At 46.2% G+C, this 14,699-nt stretch overlaps 1 protein-coding gene across 3 annotated transcripts in view; it reads right to left on the reverse strand.

The window, feature by feature from the left end:
* Positions 1-503: 503 nt before the first annotated feature.
* Positions 504-14,699, reverse strand: part of USP43 (ubiquitin specific peptidase 43) — a 65,721-nt gene continuing 51,525 nt past the window's right edge. Inside the window, exon 15 of one of the 3 annotated variants that reach the window (XM_037028222.1) lies at positions 504-2,396. In XM_037028222.1, coding sequence (XP_036884117.1) covers positions 1,321-2,396 — 1,076 coding nt within the window. In that variant the 3' untranslated portion in view covers positions 504-1,320. The remainder of the gene's footprint in view (positions 2,397-14,699) is intronic. The other 2 variants (XM_037028221.1, XM_037028223.1) reach the window with 2 other exon arrangements.

A 14,699-nucleotide genomic window follows, 5' to 3' on the forward strand; every position in this document is an offset into this window, starting at 1 on the left:
CCCCAACCAAGGATGGAACCTGCAACCTAGGCATGTACTCTGACAAACAATCCAACCCGTGACCTTTCAGTCTACAGGAAAATCTCCAACCAACCGAGCCAGGGCCTCAGTCTTTCTTCTTAAGAGAAAAAAAAGTGGCTGAGACAAACCAATGAGTCATGTAGTGTATGAGGAAAAACCAAATCTGGGGAGTCAGGTGTCTTGAACAAACGGTTCCCATCAGAAAAGAAGTATTTCTAGAAACAGACTTAAGTGCAGACTCACCACTAACCTCCTCTATCTGGCCAGGGGCCTGGGGCGAGGCTCCAAAGCTTCCCAGTGAGTAGTGACAGAGCTGGGTTAGAACGGCTCCTGAAGAGCGTGCGGGGCTCTAGGAAACGGGACAGAGGGGCCCAGAGCCTCAGGTCCGCGCACCGACGAGAGGCCTCTAGAGCGAGAGCCAAGGAGCTTTCCACTGCTTGTAAAACAAGTCATTTTCACTGAAAGCTTTTTAAAATTTCAGTAACAACTCAAGTAATGACGGCCTGATATCAAGGGCAATGAGCCACCCTGATGAGCAATAAAACAGTACCATTCATAAAACCTGAATAACCCAGACAGCCACCTCCGTGTTTCACTGACGGGCTTTTATTAAAACTGTATGTAGATCTCATACTTCAACTTTAAACAAAAAAGCTTCCTTTTGTCCTAGTATCAAAATAGTTACCTTTTTTAAATACCTTGAAACCTTTAATATAGTATTTTGTTATATATTAAGGCGTCTCCTAAAATCTCGATCACCTCACCCTCCTAGAATGTTGCCTTCTGGTCACTACCACTTCTTTGTTTTTGCATCTTTAATGTTTTATCTCAGAGAAGCACTAAAAGGGAAAGGTTTTCCTGTTTTCAACTATTTAAAATACACAAACACATTTTAAATAGGAGAAGCCAATGACAATATTTGATTTGATACTGAAGATTCATACCGACTAGGCTTCCCTACAGAGTTATGGTGTAAGGTTTGCCCACATCCAATCACTCTTTAGCACAGGGTCTCAGGCCCTGGCATTATTGAAACAAAACCGCAGTTCCTGCCCTGAAATAGTAATAATGGCCCGACAGCGCTCTCTAGTGTCCTGTAAGGATAAAAGCAGCCAGCAACGCAGGAGGATAATTGGATACGAGGTATTGGAAATCTAGATGTGGAGATAAAAAAAATTTTTTCTTTTTCAGGGGTCACAAACAAGTGGCTCCCCCAAATGCCTCTCAACACAGGCTGCCTGCAGCTGCACAGTGCAGAGTTGAGAGAATGCCAGCTTTACACAACATTGAAATACCACATCAAAAGCTGGACTCTGGTAATGTTTTCTTTCGATCTAAGGAAAGAGTGTGGTATTTCACCTTTTTCAAGGTGCCCAAGGAAGTCTGCTCCCCTGGAACACTCCTCTGAGATATGCTCAGGACACTGGACCTCGGGGTCAGGCTGGCCTTGCGTGGGAGGTGGAAGGAGCTGGGTGCAGACCGAATAGCGCCCTCCAGGTGGCCGGCCAGGCCCTTGGCCAGGCTGTCTGACACCCTCCGGCAAGAGGGTGAGACTGGAGCCTGCTCATTCACAGCTGAGCTCAGCCTGCCACTCCCCAGGAAGACTGGGGCCACCTGGGGGCCCACCTCAGCCCTGCCATTCTTCTTGTTCTCCTTCTTCCAAAACACCGACCTCAGAAGGGTGAGGGTCCTCTGCGAGAGTCTGTGTGTCTCAGAGTCCCTTCCCTCCACCTCAGCCCTGACCTTTGCTAAGGAATTTTGACAAGTGTCTGCTCTCACCACAGTGCTTGACGCCTCCTTGGGGGAAGGTGCTCTGCTGCTGGTCCCTGCCTGGCCTGTTCCCTTCCAGTTTGCAGTCCTCTGGTCCTCTGGCTGGGCCTGCCTCTCATTCTCTGCTGAGGGCATGCCCATGAGAGACAGGTCAAACTGCTTGGGAAGGCTGGCATTCTGTATGGCATGTTCCTTGGGTTTCCTTGCTGTGTTTAGACCATGTGAGGTTCCGGGGACTGCATGGTGGCTAAGGTGGCCCGAGGGGCAGGGCACTCCATTCAGTACTCTCTGGTTAGTCTTCTCCCCGTCTTCACCCTTAGCAGAGACAGTGGCATTTGACTGCGACACAGTTGCCTCCTCATCCCCGCCAGCGGCACCCGTCAGCAGAGGCACGATGGACCGGCTCGTCGATCGGGGTCTCCGTCTGGACTCCAAGTACTCCACCAACTCAACAGATGCAATGACTGGTTTCTCTCTGCGTCCAAAAGACCACCGAAGGGGCATGGTGGTGAAGGCGCCCTGCTTGTCTCGGGAAGGAGCAGGCACCTTCATGCTGATGCTTCGGCCTTTCATGCCTCGTACCAATGGCCTGGACTCCAGGCTTCCTGAAAGACACACCAACAGCATCAGTGCCCAGCTGTTCCTCCAGCCTCGAGAGGAACAGCAACGCCGGTCACCGGATAAGCACTGACTGAGCACCTCTGAGGCATCAGGCACTGTGCAGGACACTGGGGGCACCACAGCTCTTGCCCTGGGGACACCACAGAGTCACTGGCTATTCCACCGACCCCATTTACATATCTGAAGCCACAGGGCAAAGCAGTGTCAAAGGGCAAAGAAGGAAGCTGGCCACAAGCCCAGGCTGTGCAGACTCCTGATTGGGCCCGTCCCTGAGGCAGCCAGCCCTAAGATTTACCATTGTTTTCATTCACCTTTAAATACCTCCACAAAACAGGTCAGGGCACATGCCTGGGTTGCAGGCCAGTTCCCAGCAGGGGACTCACGAGAGGCAACCATACGTTGATACTTCTCTCCTTCCCTTCCCCTCCAAAGATAAAAATAAAAATAAATATAAATATCTCCACAAAACAGAATGCTCAGCAAAATTTCATTTGTTGGACATGTTTTTCCACGTCAAATTAGGTGCTCATACCTCTCAAATGCAAGAATCTTAGATATGCTACCCTGAGCTAAAAAGAACAAAAATGAACTGTGTGTTGCCACATACTCCTCCTTTCAGTGTTTTCAACGTCTGCGTAGAGTAAGAAAGATGTTTTTGAAAACAATGGTACCTCAGTACTCGTCTTTGATTCATTCCAGAACTGGTGACCAGTGCCGAAACCGACCAGTACCAAATGATGAAGCATTTTCTCTTGCGGGGTGGTGCCATGACTCACACAAGTTCCAGCCAGTGCAGCCAGTCCCGAGCAGGCACCGCGCGCCGGGTTTAAGGAAGTCTGGAGCCAACACACGCCAAGGTGTGACTGTAAACTGTTAACATAGTGTAACCCACCTTGCAAAAATATGTGTTCACATATATGTGCAAATGTGGATGTACACATATCATGCATGCATGTGAAAACATACCAACAAGTATGGAGAAATAAATACCAGAGTGACAAGGTGTGGGGAGGGTGATGGAGGTGCTATGACTGATTTTCCTCTCAACTCTTTTATTTTTTAAATATATTTTATTGATTATACCATTACAGTTGTTCTATTCCCCCCTTCATTCCCCTCCACCCTGCACACCCCCTCCCCCACCATTCCCCCCCTTTAGTTTATGACCACGTGTCTCAAGTTCTTTAGATTCTATATTTCCCCTACTATTCTTGCCCTCCCCCTATCTATTTTCTACCTACTGTCTACACTATTTTCTGTACCTTCTCCCCCCTTCTCCTCCTCCCACTCCCCTGTTGCTAACCCTCCATGTGATCTTCATTTCTATGGTTCCACTCCTGATCTAGCTGTCCTCTTGGTTTGCTTTTGTTTTAGGTGTGGTTGTTAATAACTGTGAGTTTGCTGTCCTTTCACTGTTCATATTTTTCATCTTCTTTTTCTTATATAAGTCCCTTTAACATTTCATATAATAAGGGCTTGGTGATGATGAACTCCTTGAACTTGACCTTATCTGAGAAGCACTTTATCTGTCCTTCCATTCTAAATGAATGCTTTGCTGGATCAAGCAATCTTGGCTGTAGGTCTTTGGATTTCATGACTTGGAATACTTCTTTCCAGCCCCTTGTTGCCTGTAAGGTCTCTTTTGAGAAATCCACTGACAGTCTGATGGGAACTCCTTTGTAGGTGACTATCCCCTTATCTCTTGCTGCTTCTAGGATTCTTTCCTTCATTTTAATCTTGGCTAATGTAATTATGATGTGCCTTGGTGTGTTCCTCCTTGGGTCCAACTTCTTTGGGACTCTCTGAGATTCCTGGATTTCCTGGAAGTCTATTTCCTTTGCCAGACTGGGGAAGTTTTCCTTTATTATTTGTTCAAATAAGTTTTCTACTCATGGCTGTTTCTTTTCCCCTTCTGGTACCCCTATAATTCGAATGTTGGAATGTTTAAAGATGCCCTAGAGGTTCCTAAGCTTCTCCTCATTTTTTTGAATTCTTGTTTCTTCATTCTTTTCTGTTTAGTTGTTTCTTCTCTCTTCTGGTCCACTCCTTTGATTTGAGTCCCAGTTTCCTTTCCATCACTATTGGTTTCCTGTGCATTTCCCTTCATTTCAATTAGTTTAGCCTTCATATGTTCCTCTAATTTGTGACTATAATCAACCAATTCTGTGAGCATCCTGATCACCAGTATTTTGAACTGTGCATCTGATAGGTTGGCTATCTCTTGGTTACTTAGAAGTATTGGCTCTGGCACTTTGAGCTGTTCTTCTTAAGCCATAATGTTTTGGTCAGGTGGCACCTGTTACATATGAGGGGTGGAGCCTTAGGTGTTCAAGAGGGTGGGGCGACCCAGTTGCTGGGTTGTGACGCTGTATGTGGGGGCAGGGCCAAAGGAAAGCAATGGCAGGCACCCTTTGCTGCCTCCCGCTGCCACCACGGGTCTTGCAATTCATCCCACTGCTCCTGAATGTGCGACCGGGGTCAGCCACTGCTGGGTTTGTTGCTGGGGGCTGCAAGGTCTGTCTCACTTCTCACTCTCGCCGTCCAGAGCCCTCACTGAGTCCGCCCGATGCTACCCGGGATGCCTGGGCGCCTGGGGTCAGGGGATCTTTCTTGCCTGTCCCCGCTCCGCTGCTGGCTCCGCCCCTCTTACCTGTCCAGTAGAACGCTTCGTTGTTGTTGGACTTTCATATAGTTCAATTTTCTGTTCTTTGGCTGCGTCTTTGTTCTCCAAACCTTTGTTGTATTCAAACTTAGTAGTGGGAAAAGGCACAGTGTTTCCACCTGCGCCTCCGTCTTGGCGGAAGTCCCTCAATTCTTTTCTATATCTCAACGTTTCTGAAGGAAACATGTAAAGCCAAGGCTGCATATGTTTTTCTTAAGAAACACATGTTCAGTTACAAAAACAATTCCATTTACAGTAGCATCAAAGCAAATACAATATTTAGGAATTAACTTAGCCAAGGGGCTGAAAGGCTTGTACAATAAAAACAACAAAGCATTGCCAAAAGAAATTAAAGAAGACATGAATTAGTGGCAACGCGTCCCACCTCCGTGGACTGGAAGACTTAATATTGTTAAAAGGTCAAAACTACCCAGAGCAGTCTGCAGAGCCAATGCAAGCCCCATCAAAGTCCCAATGAGGTTTTTTGCAGAAATAGAAAAACCCATCCTAAAATTCACATGGAATCTCAGGGGGTCCTGAACAGTCAGTCACAAAAAGACAAATCTGTAGGACCCCACTCGATGACTTGCTGCGAGAGGTCTCTGTCTGAGAAGCAGAAAGAGGGCAAGGCGGTCGCCAGAGGCCCAGGAGGGGAGCACAGGGAGTGGGTGCTGAACAGGGAGAGAGTTTAGAATGAAGAGTTAGGGACGGATGGTGGTGATGGCTGCACAACAGGCAGGTGTGTTTAATACCACTGAACTGTCCATTTAAACGTGGTAAAGATGGTAAACTGTTTATTTCGTGTATTTTAACCCAGTGAAAAAGTAAAAAAAGAAAGCAGTCATTGCACCATCAAGACACCTCGGTTTACGGGATGCCTGCGATCACTGAGGAAGAACCTCCCACCGAGACGCACAGGCCATGCAGTACAAGGGCAGTCGGCACAAGCGCCAGAGGAAGAGCCGGGGACGGCCACTGGAGCCGGAGCCTGCAGCTGTCCTCTCACCACGGATCAGCTCCAACAACGGGGCAGAACCACTGTCCCCAGAAGGCCCTCGAGCAGTGGCGCACCGTCTGGGACGTGCTGTGTGGCGAGGGACCGGACTCTGAGCACAGGGAGAGCTCAGGGAGGTCAGAGGCGGGCGGTACGAGGGTCCCGTGTTGTCTACAAGCAAAGGGAGGGGCAGCACACCTTGGCCAGGCTTCCCAGTAAGAAATCTCCACAAGTTAGAGGCGGTGGGACTCCCACGAACCACAGGATGGCTTTCAGAGTACCTCAGAGGTTCCTTGAGAGTTTTGCCCTTCAAGTTTTTCATATCATTTTTGGCATTTTTTCCCTTTCGGGCATTTCTTTAGGGTAGCCATCAATAGACACCACTGCACCCAAAATACTTTGCAATTTTGGTTTGGATTGACACCATTGCTCCACCAATAAATTCCCATAACTTAGAGAAAAAAATGTTCTGGGGTCAGAAATGTGTTAAGTTTTTTTGCTTTTCCATAGCCCTGACAGGGACAGAAAGAGAAGCTTTGTGTTATGAGGACAAAGCTGTGACTTTCAGCCTTTCAAATCAAGAAAACGTGGCCCGCAGCCCTGGCAGGTGGCGAGCAGCTTGGCAGGGCCCTGCAGCCCGGCCTCCCACTCCACCGATGCCAGCTCACATCACCTCCACACCCCCATTTCTCCGGAACTGCGGACGCCCAGACGAGTCCTGTCTCAAGTCAGCAGTGGCAGAGTACCTTTGCTATCTTTATTTGACTTCACTCTATTTACTGGGCTATAACAGGAGCTGAGAGAGCCAGAGCTTTAGATAAATGGACAAATAAACTGCAGAAGTACAGACGGAACAGGAAATGCAGTGTACTTACCAAATAATCTTGCTTCTGGGGGATGGGGAGGGTAAGTCCCACTGCTCCTCCCCAGAGGTGCTGGGAGCCAGAGGTGGAGGAGGTGTCCAGAGACCTCCGAGTACTGGTCCTCCCCCATCCCTTCCATCCCAGCCCCATGGAATTTGAGACCTTGCTCACAACCAGTCTGGCTTGAGAACAAGAAGGGCCTACAGTCTTAAGGTACACTGACAATACCGACAGTTAAATTTTTCCTTAAGGTCATATAAACCCCAGAACATATATGATGAGCTTCCAGGGCCCACGAAAGACCTCCTTGCACAGAGGGCGCCCACGCAGCTGGCGGGCGTGGTCCCCAACACAGCCCCACCCACACAGTGGCTCAGGGGCTCTCGGAATCGGCCCTAGGAAGTTCCACATCTGTTCCTATGCTACTTTTTATCTTTGACCAATAAAATCAGGTGTCCATCAGGCCCCACAGTGTGTTCTGTGAACAGGGATGGGGGTGGCGGGGGTGCTCAGGGACCTCTCCTTGCCATCCACACCCGCCCCTGCAAGAGTACTAGACTTTTCCTCATGCAGTACCTTCCATTTCTCCCCTGACTTCCACTCACTCATGCATTTGTTAACTATTTAATAAGGACAGTTTTCAGAACTGGGGATACAGTTGCTGAAAACATACAAAGTGTTTGTCCCTTATGGGGTTTGACAAAAGACAAAAATATATGATCTCCATATATAATGGATACATGGACAACAACTGAGAAGGGTGGAAATGGGAGAGGGGAGCACGGGGGGTGGGATGGGATGGGAGTAATAGACAGAAAACTGTACTGGAAAAATAATTAAATAAAAAATTAAAAGTATATATATATATGATCTCATGGGATGTAATGACAAGAGCTACGAGGAAGAGTGAGGGGGAAGAATACAGGGAAGTCAGTGAGTGATGAGAGACCTAAGTGAAGGGAGGGAAGAAGCCACCTGGAGATCTGGGGAAAGCAGGCTCCAGGCAGAGGGAGTGGCAAGTGCAAAGGCCCTGGGGCACAGGTAAGCTTGGTGGGTCAGGGAAGCAGGAAAGAGACCACCATGGTTGGAACCAAGGATGAGAAGGGTCCCTACCAGGAGTCTTCATCTTCTGAGCCTGGGCCTCATTGGGAGACAACATCTGTCTGGAGTTGCAGAATGCAACCTGGGGCAAGCCTGACCCTCAGACATTTAGAAGGCACGGAGAAGCTACAGATGAGCTGGGCCTTCTTCCCCTGAGACGCAGACCCAAGGACCAGGCTGACGAGGAGAAAGGCTGGCTCAGGAGCTGAGGCCACCGCCCCTGCCCCCACTCCAATAATCTCTGCTCCATAGAGGGTGGAGGGGAGCACTGTAGGGAGAAGTAAAGAAGTAGAAAATAACAACTCACATAAGGGGGTCCAGCAATCAGAGGATGAGAATACGCAAGCATCAGCACAGCCCCTTAATGGAATGGAGCCACTGGAGGAAACAAACAGCTTAAAATTAAAGTTCTCAAGGAGATTCACGTGTGAAACAACAGAAGACTGAAAATACCACCTTCAGCTTTTTTAATTCAGTAAGTGAAAACATCCACAGTCACTGCGGGAACTCAAATTAGTGGCCTGAAATTATTTTGAAATTTATGAAATTTGTGAAAATCCCATAATTGTGAAAGCAAGATCTCACACCACAGCAAAACCACAGAGAGAAAAATCACAGGGAAAAAGTGGGAGACTTAGAGGACAGATCTAGGAGACCCAACAGGCAAACAATAGGAGTTTGACAAGTGGGTGAGAAAATAATCAAACCAATACCAGAAAAGAACATTTCTCGAAGGAAAAGGCTGTGTCTGTAGAAAGAGAGGCTACAGATTCTAAGTAGATTTGATGAACAAAACACACACCTAGGCATGTTCTGGTAGAATTTCTAAACTCCAAGGTCAAAGACAGAATCTTAAAGGCTTGCAGCCAGAAAGAACAAGTGACTCTCCTGTGAAAAAGAACGGGCTTCTCACCTGCACCCCGAGGCCTGGAGGACCGTGGGAAAGCTTCTACAGACGCCTGAGAGGAAAAGATTGCAACCCAAGAGCCCTCCAACCAGCCAAGCTGCCATTCGTCCCCAAGTGAAAGAAAATATCTGTGACTGCGCAAAGAGTCAGAGAATATACCACGCATCCCCAGAAGAACTCTGATCAAACTGAGGAATCAGAACGGAGACCTCACACACAAGGACAATAGTGTGGGACTGACTATGGGAGCGGGGGTGCTCTGGGTAGAGGAGGGCAAAGGGGGAAATTGGGACAACTGTAAGTGAGTACCAGTACAATATTTTTTAAATAAAATAAAATAAAGATAGAGGGTGAGGGAAAGCAGACAGTCAGTGGTATTCAGTGCACCATCTACCCACGTGCGTGTCGGATGGTCTTAGCACGTGTAACATTGTGTCACATGAGTGACATGCACTGGGAGGGAAAGGGTACGGTAAGGGGAGTCCCAATCACAGTCTGGAAGAGCATGAAACCATCTCAGCAAAACCTGAGAGGCGGGGAGTTCCTAAGACAGACCAGAGGGAACGCATGAAAGCGTTTCAGAGCTCTCGAGTGGAGGGTGACATTGGATACGTCTCATGTCACTGGGGGCAGGAGAGAAAGTCATGAGGAAACAGAAGTGCTCCCAGGAGCCCTGGCTGGTGTAGCTCAGTGGACTGAGCGCGGGCCTGCGACTCAGACGATTGCAGTTCGATTCTCAGTCAGGGCACATGCCTGGGTTGCAGGCTAGTTCCCTGCAGGCCAACTCCCAGCAGGGGATGCACGAAAGGCAACCATACATTGATGTTTCCCTCCCTCTCTCCTTCCCCTCTAAAGATAAATAAATAAAATCTTTAAAAAAAAGGGCTCGCAGGAAATTGTTGGCTCCTCACATCCACATTTGACTACAAACACTCGGAAACATAAAGCCACACCTAGCAAGGTGAAAAAGAGCAAACTTTCCAATGAACAAGGGAAAACAAGGAACAGATAGCAACCGCATCAAATCAGTAAAAAATCAGAAAAAAGAAACAAGCAATAGACAAAGTTTTAAATGAGACAAAATCAAAGTTTGTGGTTGTTACATTAAATATAAATAGACTGAATTCTCCCCCTTATAAGACAGATTCTGAATTTTTGACATTAAAAAAGCAACATAATGTTTATCAAACTACTTAAAACTAACTCTAAAATAAATATTCATAAAGTAAAGGAGAAAGGTAAAATGATACCAGGCAAATGCAAACAAAAAGAAAGGGAGAGGGGATATAATTATTCATCTTGAACAAGGTAGAATTTAAGATTAAAAGCATGAAGCAGGATAAAGAGCAACATTATAATGAGAAAGACACAATTTATAAAGATCTAACAGTCATCAGCTTAGAGATACCTGTTAGCAAAGTGGCTAAACATAAGTTTATATTTAAAACTAAAGTATTAAAGTTCTTAGAGAACTTGAATACAAACACAGCTATTCAGGAAGGTGTCAATACCCCTCCGTCCTTGCCGGGTCATCCCATATAAGGTCAATACAAAGACAGAGGTGAATTAAATACAACCATCAACTCACCTAATTTAATAGTAATGGCATAAAACTCACATCCCTCAATGAGATGGTATGCATTACTTCATATGTACACAGAACATCTACAAAATAATACTCATGCACTTATGTGATCACAAAAAGGGAATGCTGGATAACAATCCACAAAATTAGAAATGAAGTCTAAAAAGGTGACAAAAATATCTTAAATATTGGAACTTCCAGATAACCTTTAGCTCAAAGAGGAAATCAGAACTGAAATAACATACTATCTGGAAATCACTGAAAGTGAATAAACAAACCTTGTGAGACCCAATCAATGCCAAAATAGAAATTTGTCATGGCAGTGCCTATATCACTGAAAATCCAAGGAAGTCCCAGGACGCCTTGCTGCTGGGGACCCCAGCAGTTTTTTCAAATGCTCAGCTCTCTAACAGTTGCAAAGGTAGGCTATTTTTATATGCTTTTCTTATGCAGCCTCTCTGACACCCGTCCTCAGATATATGAGGTGCAGTGCCTCGAAACTCAAATCCATTCATTTTAGTTTCAAATGGGAGAACGTGTTTGCCAATACATCTGATAAGGGGTTAACATCCAAAATTTATAAAGTACTTACAGAACACACACACACACACAAAAAAAAAAAGCCCCACCAAAACCCAAAACCCAATTAAACAATGGGCAAAGGACCTGAATAGACACCTCTCCAAAGAGGGCATACAGATGGCCAATACATAAATGAAAAGATGCCCAATGTCACCAATCATCAGAGAGATGCAAATTAAAACCACCATGAGATACCATCCCACACCAGTCAGAATGGTTATCATCAATAAATCAACAAACAGACTTCTGGACAAGATGGAGGAGTAGGTAGACATACTGTGCCTCCTCGCACAACCAAAAGAAGGACAACAACAAATTTAAAAACAAAAACAACCAGAACTGACAGAAAATCGAACTGTATGGAAGTTCAACAACCAAGGAGTTAAACAAGGAATATTCATCCAGACTGGTGGGTGGGGTGGAGAGGACTGGCAGGAAGGTAATGGCTGGTGGTGGATTGAGGACTGGATGTATCCACATTTGAGTGCAAATAAACTGGGACGAACAACTGGAGAGCGAGACAGACTGTGCAACCAGGGTTCCAGTGCGGGGAAACAGAGCCTCAAACCACCAATTGAAACACCTGTGGCGGTTGAGGCGGCAGGAGAAGAAACTCCCAGCGTCACAGGAGAGTTCATCGGAGAGACCCACAGGGTCCTAGAATGTACACAAGCCCACCCACCTGGGAATCAGCACCAGAAGGGCCCAATTTGCTTATGGGAAGCAGGAGAAGTGACTGAAAACTGGTACACAGCAGAACAAGTGCCATTGTTGCCTCTCGGATCCCAGCCCCACATACAGCATCACAATGCAGTGACGTGGGTTACCCTGCCCTGGTGAACACCTAAGGCTCGCCCCTCACTATGTAACAGGCATGCTAAGACAAAAAAAAAATGGCCCAAATGAAAGAACAGATCAAAGCTCCAGAAAAAATACAACTAAGCAACGAAGAGATAGCCAACCTATCAGCTGCACAGTTCAAAACACTGGTGATAAGGATGCTCACAGAACTGGTGGAATATGGTCGCAAATTAGATGAAAACATGAAGGCTATGCAAAGTGAAATAAATGACAATGTGCAGGGAACCAATAGTGACAGGAAGGAAACCAGGACTCAGATCAACAGTTTGGACCAGAAGGAAGAAATAAATGTTCAACCAGAACAGAATGAAGAAACAAGAATTCAGCTTAACAATAACCCACAACCTTTGGACCAATGAAGAAACAATTCAAAAAATGAGGAGAGGCTTAGGAACCTCCAGGACATCTTCAAACATTCCAACACCAGAATCCTAGGGGTTCCAGAAGGAGAAAAGGAAGAGCAAGAAATTGAAAACTTATTTGAAAACATAATGGAGAACTTCTCCAATCTGGCAAAGGAAATAGACTTCCAGGAAGTCCAGGAAGCTCAGAGAGTCCCAAAGAAGTTGGACCCAAGGAAGCACAAACCAAGGCACATCATCATTACATTAGCCAAGATTAAAGATAAGGAGAGAATCTTAAAAGCAGCAAGAGGAAAGGAGACAGTTACCCACAAAGGAGTTCCCATAAGACTGTCAGCTGATTTCTCAAAAAAGAAACCTTGCAGGCAAGAAGGGGCTGGAAAGAAGTATTCCAAGTCATGAAAGACCAGGACCTACATCCAAGATTGCTCTATCCAGCAAAGCTATCACTTAGAATGGAAGGGCAGTAAAGTGCTTCTCAGATAAGGTCAAGTTAAAGGAGTTCATCATCACCAAGCCCTTATTATATGAAATGCTAAAGGGACTTATCTAAGAAATTGAAAAAGATAAAAAACTATGAACAGTACAATGACAATAAACTCACAACTATCAACAACTGAACCTAAAACAAAAATAAATACAAACTAAGCAAGCAACTAGAACAGGAACAGAATCACAGAAATGGAGATCACATGGAGGGTTATGGGGGGTGGAGTGGGAGGGAGAGGGAGGGGAAAACATACAGAGAATAAGTAGCATAAGTGGTAGGTAAAAAATAGACAGGGGGAGGTTAAGAATAGTATAGGAAATGTAGGACTCATATGTATGACCCATGGACATGAACTAAAGGTAGGGAGTGCAGGTGTGCAGGGCAGAGGGGAATAAAGGGGGGAAATGGGACAACTGTAATAGCATAATCAATAAAATATATTTAAAAAAAGAATGAAAAGGCAGACAAAGTGCTTCCCAGATAAGGTAAAAATTAATCAACAAGCAACAAGTGTTATGAGGATGTGGACAAAGGGGAACGCTTTGCACTGTGGGTAGGAATGCAGACTGGTGCGGTCACTGTGGAAAGCAATATGGAATTTCCTCAAAAAATTAAAAATGGATCTGACTTTAGACCCAGCAATCCTACTTCTAGAAATGTATCCGAAGGAGCCCAAAACTAATTCAAAAGAGCATAACCACCCCTCTGCTCTTTGCAGTGTTATTTATAATCACCAAGATATGGAAGCAGCCCAAGTGTCCATCAGAAGATAAGTGGATAAAACAACTATAGGATATTTACACAATAAAATACTACTCGGCCATAAAAAAGAAGGAAATTTGACCCTTTACAACAAGATGGATGGATCTAGAGAGCATTATGCTAAGTGAAATAAAACACCTTCATTTTTCTAACCTCCCATAACCAGAGCACCTGGAGGAATGGATTTCCCCAGCTTTCAGGGTCCCTCCAGAGGACTGCTGGCATTTGGGAGGGATAATCCTGTGCTGAAAGACATCATCCCGGGCATGGCAGACATTCAGCATCCCTGCCTTTGACAGTAAAAGCCTTCTTCCACAGCCATGGGGAGAGGAAGTCGGGCCGACCACTGCTGAACACTGGTAGCCTAGATTTTGATCTAGCCCAGATTTAGTACGAACAAGGCCAAAAAAGGCTGTATTTTCAACCACCTCAGAGCTTCTCAAACAGATTTCAAAATCTATTGTTATTTTATTCTAACCCCAAGAGGGAAAGCTCCCTTTGGAAGCAGTGTCTCAACGGAAACAACTCAAATTTGGAATTTATGTCTAAGCACACAGACCACACTCTGGCAGCCCTGACACTTTCTGGGCGCGAGCTTGTGACCGGGCACTTCCAGGACTCAGCTGTGTGCTCCGTGAAAGGGCTGTTCAGTGCGCCTCTCCTAGAGAGTCCGGCAGCTAGACGAGAGCAGTGAAACACCTGCAGGGTCAGGAGGACAGTGTTCTTCACTATCGCCTCTCCCACTCTGGCCCCCTCTCTGGGGAGTTCTCTGGAGCCACGCCCCACCCACTCTGAGTACCAGGTTGAAGAGTCAGGCCACCCTTAAAAGTTGCCTCCTTGTGGGGCGTCAAACATATTTTTCCTTGGGAGAACCAAGAAACGGCCTGAGGTCGTGTGTCATTGGACAGGACTGGGATGAACTGATGAGCTTGGCAGTCACTCACGCCACTGGGGATCGAGAAGCGGGGGAAAGAATGCCTTTTTTGTTCTAGACACACCACTCTAAACGTGCAGTCCCACAAACATGAGGGGAAGAGAAATAGCCAGCAGGTGGGTCAGAACACAATGCATGAAACAGCGTGCCCACAAGGAAATGGATTCTAAGGAAGCTGGACAGA

This window comes from Sturnira hondurensis, unplaced genomic scaffold (genome assembly GCF_014824575.4).
Source record: "Sturnira hondurensis isolate 20B ecotype Veracruz unplaced genomic scaffold, ASM1482457v3 Scaffold0019835, whole genome shotgun sequence".
In the NCBI taxonomy this organism is placed as follows: domain Eukaryota; kingdom Metazoa; phylum Chordata; class Mammalia; order Chiroptera; family Phyllostomidae; genus Sturnira; species Sturnira hondurensis.